This window comes from Chlorocebus sabaeus, chromosome 21 (genome assembly GCF_047675955.1).
Source record: "Chlorocebus sabaeus isolate Y175 chromosome 21, mChlSab1.0.hap1, whole genome shotgun sequence".
Taxonomy (NCBI): domain Eukaryota; kingdom Metazoa; phylum Chordata; class Mammalia; order Primates; family Cercopithecidae; genus Chlorocebus; species Chlorocebus sabaeus.
This window is the reverse complement of record NC_132924.1, coordinates 81,641,795-81,657,158: the sequence shown is the minus strand read 5'-3', so window position 1 is coordinate 81,657,158 and position 15,364 is coordinate 81,641,795. Positions and strand designations below refer to the sequence as shown.

The 15,364-nt window shown below is 37.4% G+C and overlaps 2 protein-coding genes across 6 annotated transcripts; one reads left to right on the top strand and one right to left on the bottom strand.

The window, feature by feature from the left end:
* Window positions 1–1,278: 1,278 nt before the first annotated feature.
* Window positions 1,279–6,180, bottom strand: DNAJB9 (DnaJ heat shock protein family (Hsp40) member B9). Its single transcript, XM_007982598.3, has 3 exons — window positions 5,943–6,180; window positions 4,131–4,357; window positions 1,279–3,222 (listed from the first exon to the last, which is right to left on the bottom strand). The coding sequence occupies exons 2-3, from the start codon at window positions 4,345–4,347 to the stop codon at window positions 2,771–2,773; spliced, it is 669 nt and encodes a 222-aa protein (XP_007980789.3). The 5' UTR covers window positions 4,348–4,357; window positions 5,943–6,180; the 3' UTR covers window positions 1,279–2,770.
* Window positions 6,181–6,271: 91 nt separating this feature from the next.
* On the top strand, window positions 6,272–13,796 carry THAP5 (THAP domain containing 5). 5 transcript variants are annotated; one of them, XM_007982603.3, is made up of 3 exons: window positions 6,272–6,550; window positions 10,000–10,070; window positions 10,923–13,796. In XM_007982603.3, exon 3 carries the CDS (start codon window positions 11,136–11,138, stop codon window positions 11,835–11,837), a length of 702 nt encoding a protein of 233 aa, XP_007980794.1. In that variant the 5' UTR covers window positions 6,272–6,550; window positions 10,000–10,070; window positions 10,923–11,135; the 3' UTR covers window positions 11,838–13,796. The 5 variants fall into 5 exon arrangements, with proteins under 5 accessions (XP_007980794.1, XP_007980793.1, XP_007980790.1 ...); XM_007982599.3 differs by having other exon boundaries at window positions 6,334–6,550; window positions 10,000–10,192; XM_007982600.3 differs by lacking the exon at window positions 6,272–6,550 and adding an exon at window positions 6,577–6,660 and having other exon boundaries at window positions 10,000–10,192.
* The last annotated feature ends 1,568 nt before the right edge of the window (window positions 13,797–15,364 follow it).

Genomic DNA, 15,364 nt, shown 5'->3' with positions numbered 1-15,364 from the left:
ATATGGTTATTGCTTGTCTTTTTCCACAAGAATGCAATCACCCCCACCGTCTTGCTCACCACTTATAGTGTATCATAATGAATAACAGTAAACAGAACTGCACAATAAATTATTTAGGTAGCTCCACATTAGGGCAACCTCTGGAGAGAAGTTTGTGAGGAAGTTGAATAACAAAGTTGAGATATGAGGAAGAATATGAATTTCACAGGACAAAGTAGGCCTGCATAGTAGGGAACACCTGTACCACACATCTGTTACCTCCCATTGGCTTTGGCTATTAGATGTAATTGTAAACAAAATGTGAGTTCACATTACTTCATCTGTTCTGACACCATCATTAAAGAAATCCTGAAGTAAACAGGTTAAGACAAGAACTGTATTTGTTGATGCAATATTCTATTTAAAAAATCTGATACTAGAATCTTAAATTCTTTCAATCTCTGAATTATATTGTCAGGGCTACTCATTAGGGCTTCTTTTCCTAGCTGTCAGTTTTCCTTAAATGTCTGACATTCTTTGGACATCAGTATATTTAGGAAGGATTAGATCAAATTGCACAGATAGCTGAGAAAAGCAGTTTCTTCAGCAGTTATGTGTCTGTATTAAACCTCTTTTAAATAGGAGCGATGGTTCTCAGTAAATTGCCAGGCAGTGGCCAATCATAGCTCACTGCAGCCTTAAACTCCTGAGCTCAAGTGATCCTCCCACCTCAGCTTCCAGAGTAGCTGGGACTACAGGTGCATGCCATCACACCCAGCTAAATTGTCAGGGTTTTTTAACCAGCAGGTACCCACAGGTGAGTATGAGGTCTGCATACAGAGTTGTTTCCCACCAAGCCAACATAAGGAGGCTTTACTCTGGGAGTGCTGCCATTTCTCACCAGCACCCTCTTGACCTTCAAGTGAAAATTCACTTCACCTCTACTCTGCCTTCACCTCACACCCTAATACTCTCAACTGGGAAGTCTTCCCCCAAATAACCCTTTTCTTTCAAGACTTGTTTAGTCCCTTGCCTGAGGAAAAAGTTACTTTTGTTAACAACTGTTTACCTGGAGGAAGCAGCAAACAGCAGAGCTTTCCAATGCAGTTCTCCAATAAATTTAGTATGAATGAATTCTACAACCTCACCCAAATCCAATCCTTAAAGCTTCTCCAGGACATCCTGATTGTGGTTTTTCTCATTTATTTCCCAATCCACACTCTTCCGCTTTATGTATTACTGTAATGTCTCAAAACTTGATTTTTTTAAAATAGGCTACAGATAATCCTCAGCCCAAAATTCAAGGTTATCGCTAATTTTATTATCAAACAAAACTAGTAGATATAACTTCCAGGAAATAAGTTACATAAATATAACAGAATAACTTCATTTTCTTAAGTTTCAAATTAAAGATGATTAAGAAATACGGCTTTATGTAAAGTTTCTGCTTTCTCCCAACCAGGCCTAAAGAAGAAAGAACTGGGAGCAGGAACGCTTGCTCCTAGCAAACAAACACAACAAAATTATAATTAAAAATATCTTCAAGCTATCAGAATTTGTGACAGAAGAATGCAGTAGAAATTACCAAATGACAAACAAAATCCTACCAGAGTTTTCAGGTTAGTCAAAAGTAACTTCATGAATATAGCCTGCGATCAGCATATGTCCCATAGCTTATATGCCCTCTATACCTCCAGAGTTGCACAATAAACGTTTAACAATAAAACAACAATGAATATCAGGTTGTAAATATTTATATTTCTCTCACAAACAATGTTGTATGAGACATTTGTTTTAATATGTATCCATGGGATTAATACTCATATGGAGTATAATATGGAAAAGTGAAGAACTAAAGAAATAAGTCTATCTGAAAACAAAAGCACACATTTCTCACAATTTAAAAATATTGCACATAATAAGGTCGCACAGAAATTACTGGCTGGTTTTACAAACAGAATGAGGTATTAGTCAATCTCTAGATAAAGATGAGTAGCGAGAGGAGAAACTACACACACAAACACATAAATCCATATTAAGACCTAAGAGTGCCTACAACTAAGAAAGAAATGTGAAAAGATATATAAGTAGCTATGATTTCAACACTACAAAATCACTTTTAGCCTGGGACCAAACACATGACAATCTCTTGGCAATATTTCATAAGTTTTCAACTCTTTTCCAGCCTAAATGACTATGGGCAATAAAACCATTTCCTTCACCCCAGTTCTACTGTAGAAAGACAGAGTGCTGTGGTAAATATGAAACCATCCCTTTCTCAACCTTTCAGTAGCAATTAACCAAGATACTGTTCTCCTTTGCTGAATGACTCAATTATACAGTTTCATGTACATTCTGCAACCCAAGTCACAGATGTTACAGAACATGCAACTTTCAATTAGAAAAGGTTTAACTGCAAAAATCATTAGGTTCACACAACTTAAATCTACAATAACTTTTAAAGTTTAATCAGGTAAACTCAATCTTTTCTTGGTAATGAAACTGGTGACATTAGTGAGCCCAAGGGCAGGTAGAGAAAAAGAACTAGGCAAAATAATGTGTTTTTTAAAGAAACTTTCCTAATCAGGGAAATAATTAGCATTTTGTCTACTAGTTGAATGTTGCTGAATTTGTCAAAAAAAAAAAAAAAACCTTAAATATATGTAATAGCTATATCAAATTGTTTAAAGTGAAATCATGCACTTGTCAAAATAGTTCACAGAAAATTGTTTAGCATCAAAGATAATGAGGAAGAGTCAACTAGTTGGATTTAGTGAGAACAGAAAAAGAACTACTGTCCTGAACAGTCAGTGTATGTGGTAACCATATTTCCTCTTCGTTGAGTGACAGTCCTGCAGTGCTTGCTAGATCCATGAAATCTATTTTCAGTCTGTACTGTATGCTGATTGGTAGAGTCAAAACCACTAAAAGAAAACATTTTCTCCACATCTTCAAACATGTCATCAAATAATCCAGCTCCAAAAGAAAACTCTTGGAAATGATGCCTTTGTCTACTGGAACCATCCTGGCGTGTCTGGAAATGATTTTCAAAATGCTTCTTGGATCGAGTGTTTTGGTTTTGACCAAAAAAGCCGAAGTCTTTAAATAAGTCATCAAAATTGAAGTTAAATGACTGCTCAAAAGAACTTCCACTACCTCTTTGTCCTTTACCATTAGTAAAAGCAGTGTGTCCAAGTGTATCATACTCTTTTCGTCTATTAGCATCTGAGAGTGTTTCATATGCTGAAAGAGATAAAAATATTTTTAGTAACTGAAGATAAAATCTTCAAAATTACATACATTCAAATCTCTTCAAGTAAGTGAACTGAATATTATTATTTTAGGGAAGAATTTCACATCAGAAATAAAAGCAAAACACTACAAATAAAAGCATCAAGTTAATCGAACTTATAAAACAAGGTAGAAACTGTCTTATTAACTGCTGTATTATCAGCAGTTGGCACAATGCCATCTATAATACTCAAATAGTTATTAAATGCTACCATTACTACAAATAAACATGTGGACAACAGAGTTCTTTAAGCTTCATATTATTTGTGTGAAATCATTAATTGTATTAAAAAATTAAACCATCAACTATAACCAATTAATAGGAATTAAGATTTTGCACTTCCTTGCTTAAGTAAATGTTTAATTCTAACTCCCTGCTCGGTTACCTTCACCCAACAATTACTGAATGCTCAGCAGGTGCAATTTGTTTTACAGCTAGTCTGAAATCAAAATTTGTTTCTATTTTTTTTTTAAAGACAAATATGGCTTTGAAACGCAGATCAAGTGAATAAAGCACTTTAGAGTCTAGTTTAATTTTTAAGTATTTAATGTTTAAAATGGTAAAATATTCTGTTTCATAAGTTAGTTGATAAGAATTTGGGGTACCTAAAATTATTTTTGTCATAGAAACAACAGTGATCTTATAAATAACATAGAATAATAGATTTTCAATATGTTTAGATATGTATACCAATAAAATTATTTATTATCCTTTCATGTATTTATTCAGGAATCAAAGCATCTGTAATAAGAAAATAATCTCAGGGAATCACGCAATATCTATACATAAATCCCACTCCACCTATCATTCTCCTTACTAGTTAATAGTCATGACACTTCAGAGATTGGCATTTATTTACCTTCTGCAATCTCTCTGAATTTTGCTTCAGCATCCGGGCTCTTATTTTTGTCAGGGTGGTACTTCATGGCCAACTTGTGAAAGGCCTTCTTGATTTGGCGCTCTGATGCCGATTTTGGCACACCTAAGATATCATAGTAGCTTTTTGAGGCCAGAATTAATTCTGTTATCATTAAAATGCAGATTGCAAAGATGAAAAGTGACTGGGGAGTAGCCATTTCTAATATCCTAAAACAGAAAAGAAGAAAAAAATGTTATGGATGGAGCTAATCTTAAAACTTTTTTCTTTTAAAAGAAATCCAACACAAGGTAAACCTAATGCGGAATCAAAATGTTAAGCATACAGTATCTTGTACCTGTTCACATGTAATTTCACTTATAGTTTTATAACTCCCAAACTGGCTTAACCTTATTGAGAACAAAAATAATCCTTGGCTTTGTCCACTAATACTCTGGCCATACACAAAGGAGATAGAAAATTTTCAATAACTGATTTTTAACCAGTTTATATTGAAGATTCATCAAATGCAAGCATTGAAGAAAAAAAAAAGAAAATCAAATAAGATCCCAACCTTCCTTTCAAGAATTCATACCCTGAAAGTAATAATGTATTTAACTTCACAGAAAAAAAATAAAAAAAAAAAAACAAAAACCGGTGGAGCACCAAGGTAAATAGCCCAGCATATGTAAATTAGTACTAATCTCTCTCTAAAAATTCAGCTTTCATTTCAACAGGTGAGCCAAGGACTGCAAGTAGAGAATCTTAATATCACAATATTAATACTGACAATACTAGAATGTTGTCTGTTTCCCAAATGTTAAGATCCCAAATGTTTAACCAGGAAGCGTGGCTAAATATTGTTTAAAACTCATGATGAACAGAATTTAAGATTTCTCCTACAGCTGCCAGAAAAATGAACTTTGATAGTTTCTACTGTGGTTAAGGCAGATTCTTACTTTCACACTTTTCAGCAGTTAAAATATTGTTAGCTTAGAATTCTTGACAATTACGTACTCAATGACTTGAGATTCAAAACGAAGGGATGGATCCTGTTTTTTTGAATACGGTACCACCAGGGTCCTTAGAAACCTATGATGCCATAACAAGGCTGACGAAAAACAGTACGGTTTGTGGAAATTGCCTGGTTTCCTCTCCAGTGGCCTTTCCTAAGAGTAATTAGCAGGCAGGTAGATTACTTATTTCCAGAGAGTTACTCGTAGTCACGGGTACCAAGGATCAAGTACCACCTCTCGGTTTAAGGAACATAAACAAGAGTGTGTCCCATGGACGCTGCGTCAACTGCAGGTTGCTCCCTAGTCAAAGGGCGGATCTAAAACTGACAGGGAGGCGCCTCACTGGTTCAGTAGACGTTATTCCACGGTCTCAAGGTGGACATCTAATGATTTTTTTTTTTTTTTGAGCTGACTAGTTTTGTATTGTACAGACTTCTCATCCCCAAGACGGGCCCGCCAGCCAGCAGCCCGTGCCTTATTCCCCAGCCTCGGTGGCCGCCTGGGCTGGACCGTCCAACCTTCACCTAAAGGCGAGGCACCTTCCCTGCCCGCCCAGGCCCCGCCGTAGAGGCTGCCTGAGAACCGGACTCTAATCCGGCGCCCGTGAAAGCCAGGGGCACAACCCAAAACACGACTCTGTGAGGCGGCTCTCTCCGTTTTTCTATTCTCTCGGCCAAAAACATGCAGTCCCTTGTCCCTGCGGCGACCGTGGCGGACACGGAGGCCAATTCAGCTCACAAAGACAGGTCTGGGCTACCCTCCGAACTCCCCTCCGCACGACCCCGGCCTCGTCCCTCACCTGCACCCTCCGACTACTGCTGCTCCTCCACAGAGGCGCTGGCAACCCTGACGATCGGCTCGGGTCGGCTGCTCGGGCCCGGCCCCTCACCGCGGCCTCCCGGAGCTGGCGCGCGCCCTAATCTCGGTCCAACACCGACCTAGCGCTCCTCCCTCGTCGCCGGTGCCCAGTCCCCTCTCAGCCAGCTTCTCACGGGCAGCAGGCAGCCGCTGGCGCCACCACCTCAGAAGACCTACACGAAACGTTTCCCCATTGGCTTCTGCCTCCCCACGTGACCCCGGCGCCCTACGCGCACGTGGAAAACTGTTGTTGCCGCTAGGCCTGTGCGCCACTTCCGGCCCCAACCCCCGAAAAGGCGGTGCTTAAATAGGCGGAGGCGGAAGTGAGTCGATAGACGAGGCGGTGTTCCCGGCGGATGCCAGCGCAAGCGCAGTGGCTCGAGAGGCCTGGATTTGTGGCGCACTCTCAGTGAGGAGGGCTGCCCTGCGCCCGTCGCCGACCCGGGTTTCCCGGGGCCTCACCCGAATGATGCCCCGCTATTGCGCAGCGATTTGTTGTAAGAACCGCCGGGGACGAAACAATAAAGACCGGAAGCTGAGTTTTTATCCGTAAGTTGTCTGTGGAGCAGAAGCGTCAGCCTCGCCGTGAGGCGTTGGACCTGTGGCCTTTGGACTTGGGTGTCTCCTGTCCGCTCTGCCAATGAGTCCTCAGCTACTCCGTACGTGGCCCGTCGCCCGCGGGAAGACGCGGGGAAGGCGCTAGTTCAGTTTACCTAGCAATGCCCTTCCTGCGCGAGGACTGCGGGCTGGTGGCGAGGCCCAGGAGCCTGTTTGGGTGTTGTTAAAACAGCAAAGTTTGCGCGGGCTTCTGTGGTTTTCAGAGTCTTTTCGCCACCTCTGGTGATGTCATTTCATTGAACAACATTAACCACCATTTAAGATACGTGAAACCTGCGCGGTGGAAAGGTGCACGCAAAGTTAACTTACACCCCCTGAGAGTTAGGTCCCATAGGTATAATTTCATCCCACTTTTCTCCTGAGAAAACCGAGGCCCAAAATGATTAGGTAACCGACCTTGAAAGTTTAGTGTCAGAGTCATTGTAGGTACTCTGCAGAGAGCAAGGTTTTATTCTGTTATTCAGAATTACTAGAGCCACAATATATTTCCATGAAACTATTGAAGCACTGATTTTTATTCAGAAGTACAGAAAAGCAGTGTCGTATAATAAGTAGGGGTCCAGCCTTCAATGCTAGATCCTGGTTCCACTACTTTGTAACTTAATGATCTCTTGGAAATTAAGCTTTGGTGTCTCACATATCTCATCTATAACGCGGAGATGTTAATAGTGCTTACATGATTAATAACACATGAAAAGCAACATATTTAAAATACTGCATTTCCATTTTTTCTTGTATTTGAAAACAATTCGTTTAGATCTAACCTGGTTCAGATTTCCAGCCGTTGTTTGTGCCCATTTTACTTTAGACCTGAAGGACTTATTCACTAATGATTCAACTGCTTTCCAGTATTTTAATTAATGGGGGGGAAAAAAAACTGATAACCCCACCAGGCGCGGTGGCTCACGCCTATAATCCCAGTACTTTGGGAGGCCGAGCCAGGCAGATCACCTGAGGTCGGGAGTTCGAGACCAGCCTGACCAACATGGAGAAACCCCTTCTCTATTAAAAATACAAAATTAGCTGGGCGTGGTGGTGTATGTCTGTGATCTCAGCTACTCGGGAGGCTGAGGCGGGAGAATCGCTTGAACCGGGAGGTGGAGGTTGAGGTGAGCCGAGATCGCACCATTGCACCACAGCCTGGGCGACAAGAGCGAAACTCTGACTCGAAAACAAAACTGATAACCCCGAGTAATTCACAATCCATGGCAATATTTCCAGGATTGTCTGCCTTGAAGCCCTGCCTCAAGATGCAAAGAGATGTTTGGGGGAGGAAAACAATCTAATCCACTTTCAGTTTATAAGAAAATATTACTGTACTAATGGCTCTACCTCTGAGAATGTTTGTAGCAAAAGATCATGTTGAACTTGATTTAACCTCGTATTTCCCAGATTTATTTGGCCTTTGATATTGGAGATGGGGTGTAACTCCACGCTAAAATTTTTAACTAACCTTTGTGGACCTTACAGTAACTTTTTAGGAAGGAAAAAATAATGCAAGTGAATTGTAAAGATTTTTTTTCACTGAAAATGTGAATTTGGTAAAAGTGGTATTATTTCTAGGGTTTTTTTAAAAAAAATTTCGTGTGTAATCCACAAAATAAAAATTTAGTTTTATTCTCCAGTAGTGCCAAACTTGAATTGAATTTACTCATGTTAACACTACAGCAAACTGTAGTTTAAATATATATAAATTTGGGAATTCAGTTAATATAAGTGTCCAATCTGTACTGTGATTATCTTATGCTTTTTGGGGAATTACATAAGACAATGAAACAAAATTATCAAATGAATTGAACCAATATAAAGATATAATTTATTCAGGAAACATGATCAAGATTTCTTAAAGATTTACCTGTTGAGGAAGCAATACAATCCAGTTACCAATAAGGATATTCACAAAGTATTTTTTTAATGAGTTGATAACTTAGCATATAGGTACAATGGAAATAATTTGCAAACAGCATCCATATACATGAATTTACAGTAAAAAGCATTATTGTAAAAGGCCTATTCTCATTTCAGTTGTGACAAGAGAAATGTATTTACCAATGGCCAGAAGTAGTCAGGTCCTCTAAAAGGAAATTTGTTTGCCTTTAAAATTCCTTTTCTGGTTATACTTGTCATACTTACAACCTAATATTTGTAAAGTAAAGTATTTTTAAAACATGATTAATATTGTTTCTGTGGTTAGAATTTCCAAAGGTAGTTTATCTGATTTTTTCCATATGAGGATATCAGGATTAAAAGTTATATCTTACAGAGTACCCAGACTTTCCGTGGCATCTTAAAAAGTTACCAGAATTTAAGGGGGAAAAAAATGATGCTACTACAAAACATAAGCTAAATGTTTGGGATTGGGGGAAGGGAATGTATAACAGCTACATTTTATATGAGAAACCTTATATTATTACTATTCTTATAAACAGGAAATTATGTGGTGTCTTGGACTGTGTTCTTGGAAAATTATCAAATGAAATATAAACCATTTTCAAATATTGTTTTGTATACTTTGACCCAAACCTTTTTAGATTGATAGGAAAAATTTTCTATCAAATTCTGCCATACATTGTAATGTTAGCACCAACTCTAAATCCAGGTTATTGTCAGGTACAGGAACAAAATGTATACAGCGCTGTCTTGCCATTTGTATTTGATTTGTTTTATGTAAAATAACTGAGACTGTCCCTTTTAACATGTTTCATTCTTGTATCAGAGTTTCTCCTTCAGAACTTGAATTTTGGAGTTCCCAGTTCATTAGTTATAGAAGTGTAGTACTATTAGACTGGATTACATATAGATAGAATTAAAGCTGATGCTAGTAAAGAGAATATTTTCAGTACTCTTTCAGCTGAATCATTTGTTTGAAATCATTTGTTTGAACAATCTACTTATTTTTTAAATATTAACATAAATTGTAAAGCTTAATACTGCCTTGAATTGTAGACAACAAGCCATTTGACTTGAGGTGGTATTATGAAATACATTTAAATAGGAATTTATAATTTATACAAAGCTCTTTTCTAGTTCTAGGCAAACTGTACAGCAATATAAAAATGGAACATAATCCATAGAAAATACAAATAGATTTTGTCCTTTATAGGAACACATATATTTTACTTGAAGGGACTCTGAATTATGTTCAGCTCTTACCAGATAAGAGCCTTGGCTACATGTGTTACACCTTAGGCCTCTTACTGCAGAGATGATAATGGTACTAGTTGTGATGAAGATACTCTTACTTGGTAGGAATGGTTGCCTTCCTTTTGTAGCACTTACTTGATGCATAGGTTACCCAGATATATGGGGTTGGAATTTGGCAAAGTTGTAAAAATACAGCAAAGTTTTCCTTTTTTTCTTCTTTTTTTTTTAAATTCCAGATTTCCTCTACATGACAAAGAAAGACTGGAAAAGTGGTTAAAGAATATGAAGCGAGATTCATGGGTTCCCAGTAAATACCAGTTTCTATGTAGTGACCATTTTACTCCTGACTCTCTTGACATCAGATGGGGTATTCGATATTTAAAACAAACTGCAGTTCCAACAATATTTTCTTTGCCTGAAGACAATCAGGTATTGCAGTATGGGAGAGGGGTAATGCTGAGCAGAGTGGCAGATTGCAGGGTGGCAGGTGATCAGGTGGGAGAGTAGGAGGGAACTATAACTTGGGTAAGCAGATACTTGGAAAAAAGGGAGCACTAACTTGTGCTTTTACTAAAAGTGATAATTTTAAAAAAATTGAAGTCATGAAACACAGCTTAAGAGAAGCAAGAGATATACATTATTAAGTTATTAACATAAGTTCATGAGTTTTATTTTTTATACTTTCTTTTTTGTGTGTGTGAGACAAGGTCTCATTCTCTCACCCTGGCTGGAGTGCAGTGGCACAATCTCAGCTCACTGCAACCTCTGCCTCCCAGGTTCAAGCCATTCTCTTGCCTCAGCCTCCTGAGTAGCTGGGATTACAGGCGCCCGCCACCATGCCCGGCTAATTTTTGTATTTTTAGTAGGGATGGGGGTTTTACCATGTTAGCCAGGCTGGTCTGGAACTCCTGACCTCAGGTGATCTGCCCGCCTTGGCTTCCCAATATACTAGTCTTTTGAATGACCTCAAATGTTTCTGTCGTATATTGAATGGGATTAATGCTTTTTAGAAAACACTTTAAGGTGTATGTACTTAGAGCTTTTTTTTTGTTAACTAAATTGCTTGGCCTTGTAGTGCTCAAAATTATAATTAAATAGCACTAGCATAATAAGCCAGTAAAGGTCTTCTTTTTCAGAACATGAAAATATTATTTTCTAGGGAAAAGACCCTTCTAAAAAAAAATCTCAGAAGAAAAACTTGGAAGATGAGAAAGAAGTATGCCCAAAAGCCAAGTCAGAAGAATCATTTGTATTAAATGAGACAAAGAAAAATATAGTTAACACAAATGTGCCCCCTCAACATCCAGAATTACTTCATTCATCTTCCTTGGTAAAGCCACCAGCTCCCAAAACAGGAAGTATACAAAATAACATGTTAACTCTTAATCTAGTTAAACAACATACTGGGAAACCAGAATCTACCTTGGAAACATCAGCTTACCAAGATACAGGTATAGGTGGTTTTCACACATGTTTTGAGGATCTGAATTCTACAACCATTACTTTGACAACTTCAAATTCAGAAAGTATTCATCAATCTTTGGAAACCCAAGACGTTCTTGAAGTAACTACCGATCATCTTGCTAATCCAAACTTCACAAGTAATTCCATGGAAATAAAGTCAGCACAGGAAAATCCGTTCTTATTCAGCACAATTAATCAAACAGTTGAAGAATTAAACACAAGTAAAGAATCTGTTATTGCCATTTTTTTACCTGCAGAAAATTCTAAACCTTCAGTTAATTCTTTTATATCTACCCAAAAAGAAACTATGGAAATGGAAGACATAGACATCGAAGACTCCTTGTGTAAGGATGTAGACTATGGGACAGAAGTTTTACAAATCGAACATTCTTACTGCAGACAAGATATAAATAAGGAACATCTTTGGCAGAAAGTCTCTAAGCTACATTCAAAGATAACTCTTCTAGAGTTAAAAGAGCAACAAACTCTAGGTAGACTGAAGTCTTTGGAAGCTCTTGTAAGGCAGTTAAAGCAGGAAAACTGGCTATCCGAAGAAAATGTCAAGATTATAGAAAACCATTTTACAACATATGAAGTCACTATGATATAGAATAACTAGGTTTTAAAACTATGACTGTTAAATAAGCTTTTTCCAGCCAAAGCAAACTACATGTAAAGTAAACTTTTTCCTGTATAAAGTTCTCATCTTAATGAACCTATGACAGTGTTGTAAAGTTATGAACTGTATCCTATTCTTGTAATGCTCATTTAAGAAAAACAGAGTTGGGCTGGAAAGAAAAGCAGTTTTATTACTTGATACTTTTCCAAATTAAAACTTAGCACATAAAAGGATTCAGTTATAACATGAGAAAACAAAGAAGTGGTCAAAGAGCACAGATTAGAAGTCAGGTTCAGGAATCAGTCCTGGGTCTACCACTGGCATATGACTTGGGCAAGTTACTTACGATTGTGCCTCAGTCCCTAATTTGTAAAATAAGCACTTACAGATTTCTGATTGGTTCTTTATAGAGCCTTCCCTTTTTATTAAGATACTTCTATTAGAACACATTTTCTATAAGATAATGCATACTTAATACTAGAAGTTGGCTAGAATTTGATGATATTAACTATGTATTATTTTCAATATTTATTGAATTCTGTAGTGTTTGACCTTTTGGCTGTAGTTATATATTACAGTTATATATCTGTAATAGAAATAAAGATAAAACTTTTTTTTTTTTTAGATGAAGAGATGGAGTCTCACTGTGTAACCCAGGCTAGAGTGCAGTGGCCCGATCTCAGCTCACTGCAGCCTCTGCCTCCCGGGTTCAAGTGATCCTCCTGCCTCAGCCTCCCGAGTAGCTGGGATTACAGGTGCACACAACCACATCCGGCTTATTTCTGTATTTTTAGTAGAAACGGGGTTTCACCATGTTGGCCAGGCTGGTGTCGAACTCCTGACCCCAGGTGATCCACCTGCCTCGGCCTCCCAAAGTGCTGGGATTATAGGCATGAGCTACTGTGCCTCGCCAAGATAGAACTTTTATAATTTTATGCCAGTTGAACTAAAGGAACCATCCATTAGCCCAGTTCTTAGGAGAGGTACTTCAAACTTGAAAGAGTATGTATTTCAGTAACTTATATGTGGCTAACCATCAAATACATAGTCATCTAAGATTCTAAATGTTCTGTATTTATACAGTTATAAACCAAAAATTTTAATGAGGTTAATTTTAAATATAAGTATATTTTAGAAATCACAGTTTGTATCTGTTTTTTAGTAGGTGTGGCTTTTAAAATATGTGCTTGTTCATTGTTAAATTCCAGAATAATAGAGTAATACTTAATACTGTACATTCCCACTTATGTATATTTTATTAAAATTTATAAGCAAGAAATTATACATAAGTGGTCATGATATTAGGGAAACAAAGAATTTCTCTTAGGAAAGAGAAGTGATGGTAATGTAAATAAAAATGGTGTTTATATTCACATGATTTTAAGAAAACTGTAAAAGCAAAGACTGTAGTAATGACACAACTATGACAAATAGATGTTTTCTTAAAATTGGCAGTCAATATAATTATGTTTCTGCCTATGATATTGAGGAAGTTCTATCAGTCTGATTCTTAAGTTTTCTCATCTGTTAAGTAGAAGATACTATTACTTACCTTAAAGGGTGGCTTTAAGAATTTTGTAAGGAACAAACATGTTTTTGGTTCTGGAATATAGGAGGTGCTCAATAAAAGTTGATGCTGAATGGCAAATAATATTCTAATTGTTTTGTAAATGCATATTGATTATTTTTGGCCATATTTGACTTAGTTGCATTAGGCTAATATTAATTGGTACTGTATGAAAGTGTGTCAGCTAATTATAAAAAATTAGAAGTGTCTTAGGTGACGATGGGGGAGAAAACTTAAAATCTTTGCGTAAATTATGGGTAGATAATTGATAGAGTTAATACAGTGTTATTAAGTATTCCCATGTGTTTTGCGAATACTTAATTTAAAATAATACAGATGAAAATAATCTTGAGTTATAATAAAGAAGTGATATATTAACTTAAGTTTCAACATGTACATTGTAGTAATTTTCTGTTTAAAGTTACAGGGTCCTCAGGAAAAAAACTTAAACTAGCTGTATTTCTTTAATAAATTATAAGTAAAGGTTGACTATCTCTTCTCTGAAAATCCAAAATGCTCCAAAATCTGAAACTTTTTGACACGAACATAACATGCAAAGGAAATGCTTACTAGGGCATTTCAGTCTTCAGATTTTTGAATTGGGGATGCTCAGCTGTTAAGTGTACTGCAGATATTTCAAAATCTGAAAAACAGTACCCTTTCTGTATTCATGTCCATCCTTACTCTGATTATCTGGACCATAGTAATCATTCTCCGGTAAAACTTTTAACAACATTGCTCTTTTGCCTCTTGTTCTCATTTGCCTAAACTACATTCCTGGTTGAGTTCAAATATCTCTTTGCCTTTTCTCTTCCTACATCAGAAGAGCTGGTAGAAATAGAAAAAAGAAATCACATGATTGGACAGACTTGATTATAAATTCATGACCACAAATCAGAGGAGCCCAGCAGTGTTACTGTGTTTTTCTAGTAAGTTCATAACCCCACTCTCAAATTCCCTCTCTCCTTCCTTCCTTTCCTGACTCTCCTTCCCACTTGCCCAAGATGAGGATCTCATCACATGCTTCGTTTAGAAAATCAAAACAATCATTAGCTCATCCTGTCTCTTATAAGGTCATTAATGGTCTTAAAACTAAAAACTAAAAATTATTTTTATTCCTGTATTTATTCATTGAGGCCTAATGGATACAGGGTACAGTATTTATTGCTGCCCACATCAGAATGAAAAAAAGTTGTCATTTCACAGTAATTTGTTTCTGTGGAAACCCACAATCATCCATGTAAAGGAATGGGCTGATGAAATTCATTACTTGTCACCTGAGGCAACAAATTTGTTCCTAAAACATACATTCTAAAATTGAAAGATTTCCTAGGATTTGGAGTAAGAAAGTCTTCAGAAATTTGTGAACCTCCTAAAAACTACAGTGAATATTCCTCAAAATTTGAATGGAAGAAAGTAAGGGTAAATGAGATGGATGAAAGGGAAGAAATATGGATGAAAGGATTGATGTATGGATGGATAGATGGGTGTGTTTAGGCTCCACCTTCTTGTTTAACAACTGTTTCTTTCCTAGGTAGTAGCTAGAGTTCGAGTCTGAACAAAATCCAGTGAGGATTCTACAATCCCCTCAACCTAAAGGAGCAGAATGGGAAATCTTGTGAACTGAATCTGGATTCCTCACCCCTATCTCAGTAAATAAGATACCCTAATTACTAAAAGACCCTCATCTGGTACAGATGTGTATCTGAGACAAGTCTCAATTAAGAAAGTTTATTTTGCCAAGGTTAAGGATGTGCCCTTGACACAGCCTCAGGAGGCCCGGATGGCATGTGCCGAAGGTGATTGGGGTACAGCTTGCTTTTATACATTTTAGGGATACATGAGACATCAATATGTGTAAGATGTACATTGATTTGGTCTGGAAAAGCTGAGCAAGTCAAAGCGGGGCTTCCAGGTCAAAAGTAGGTAAGAGAAAAAAGGCTGCATTCTT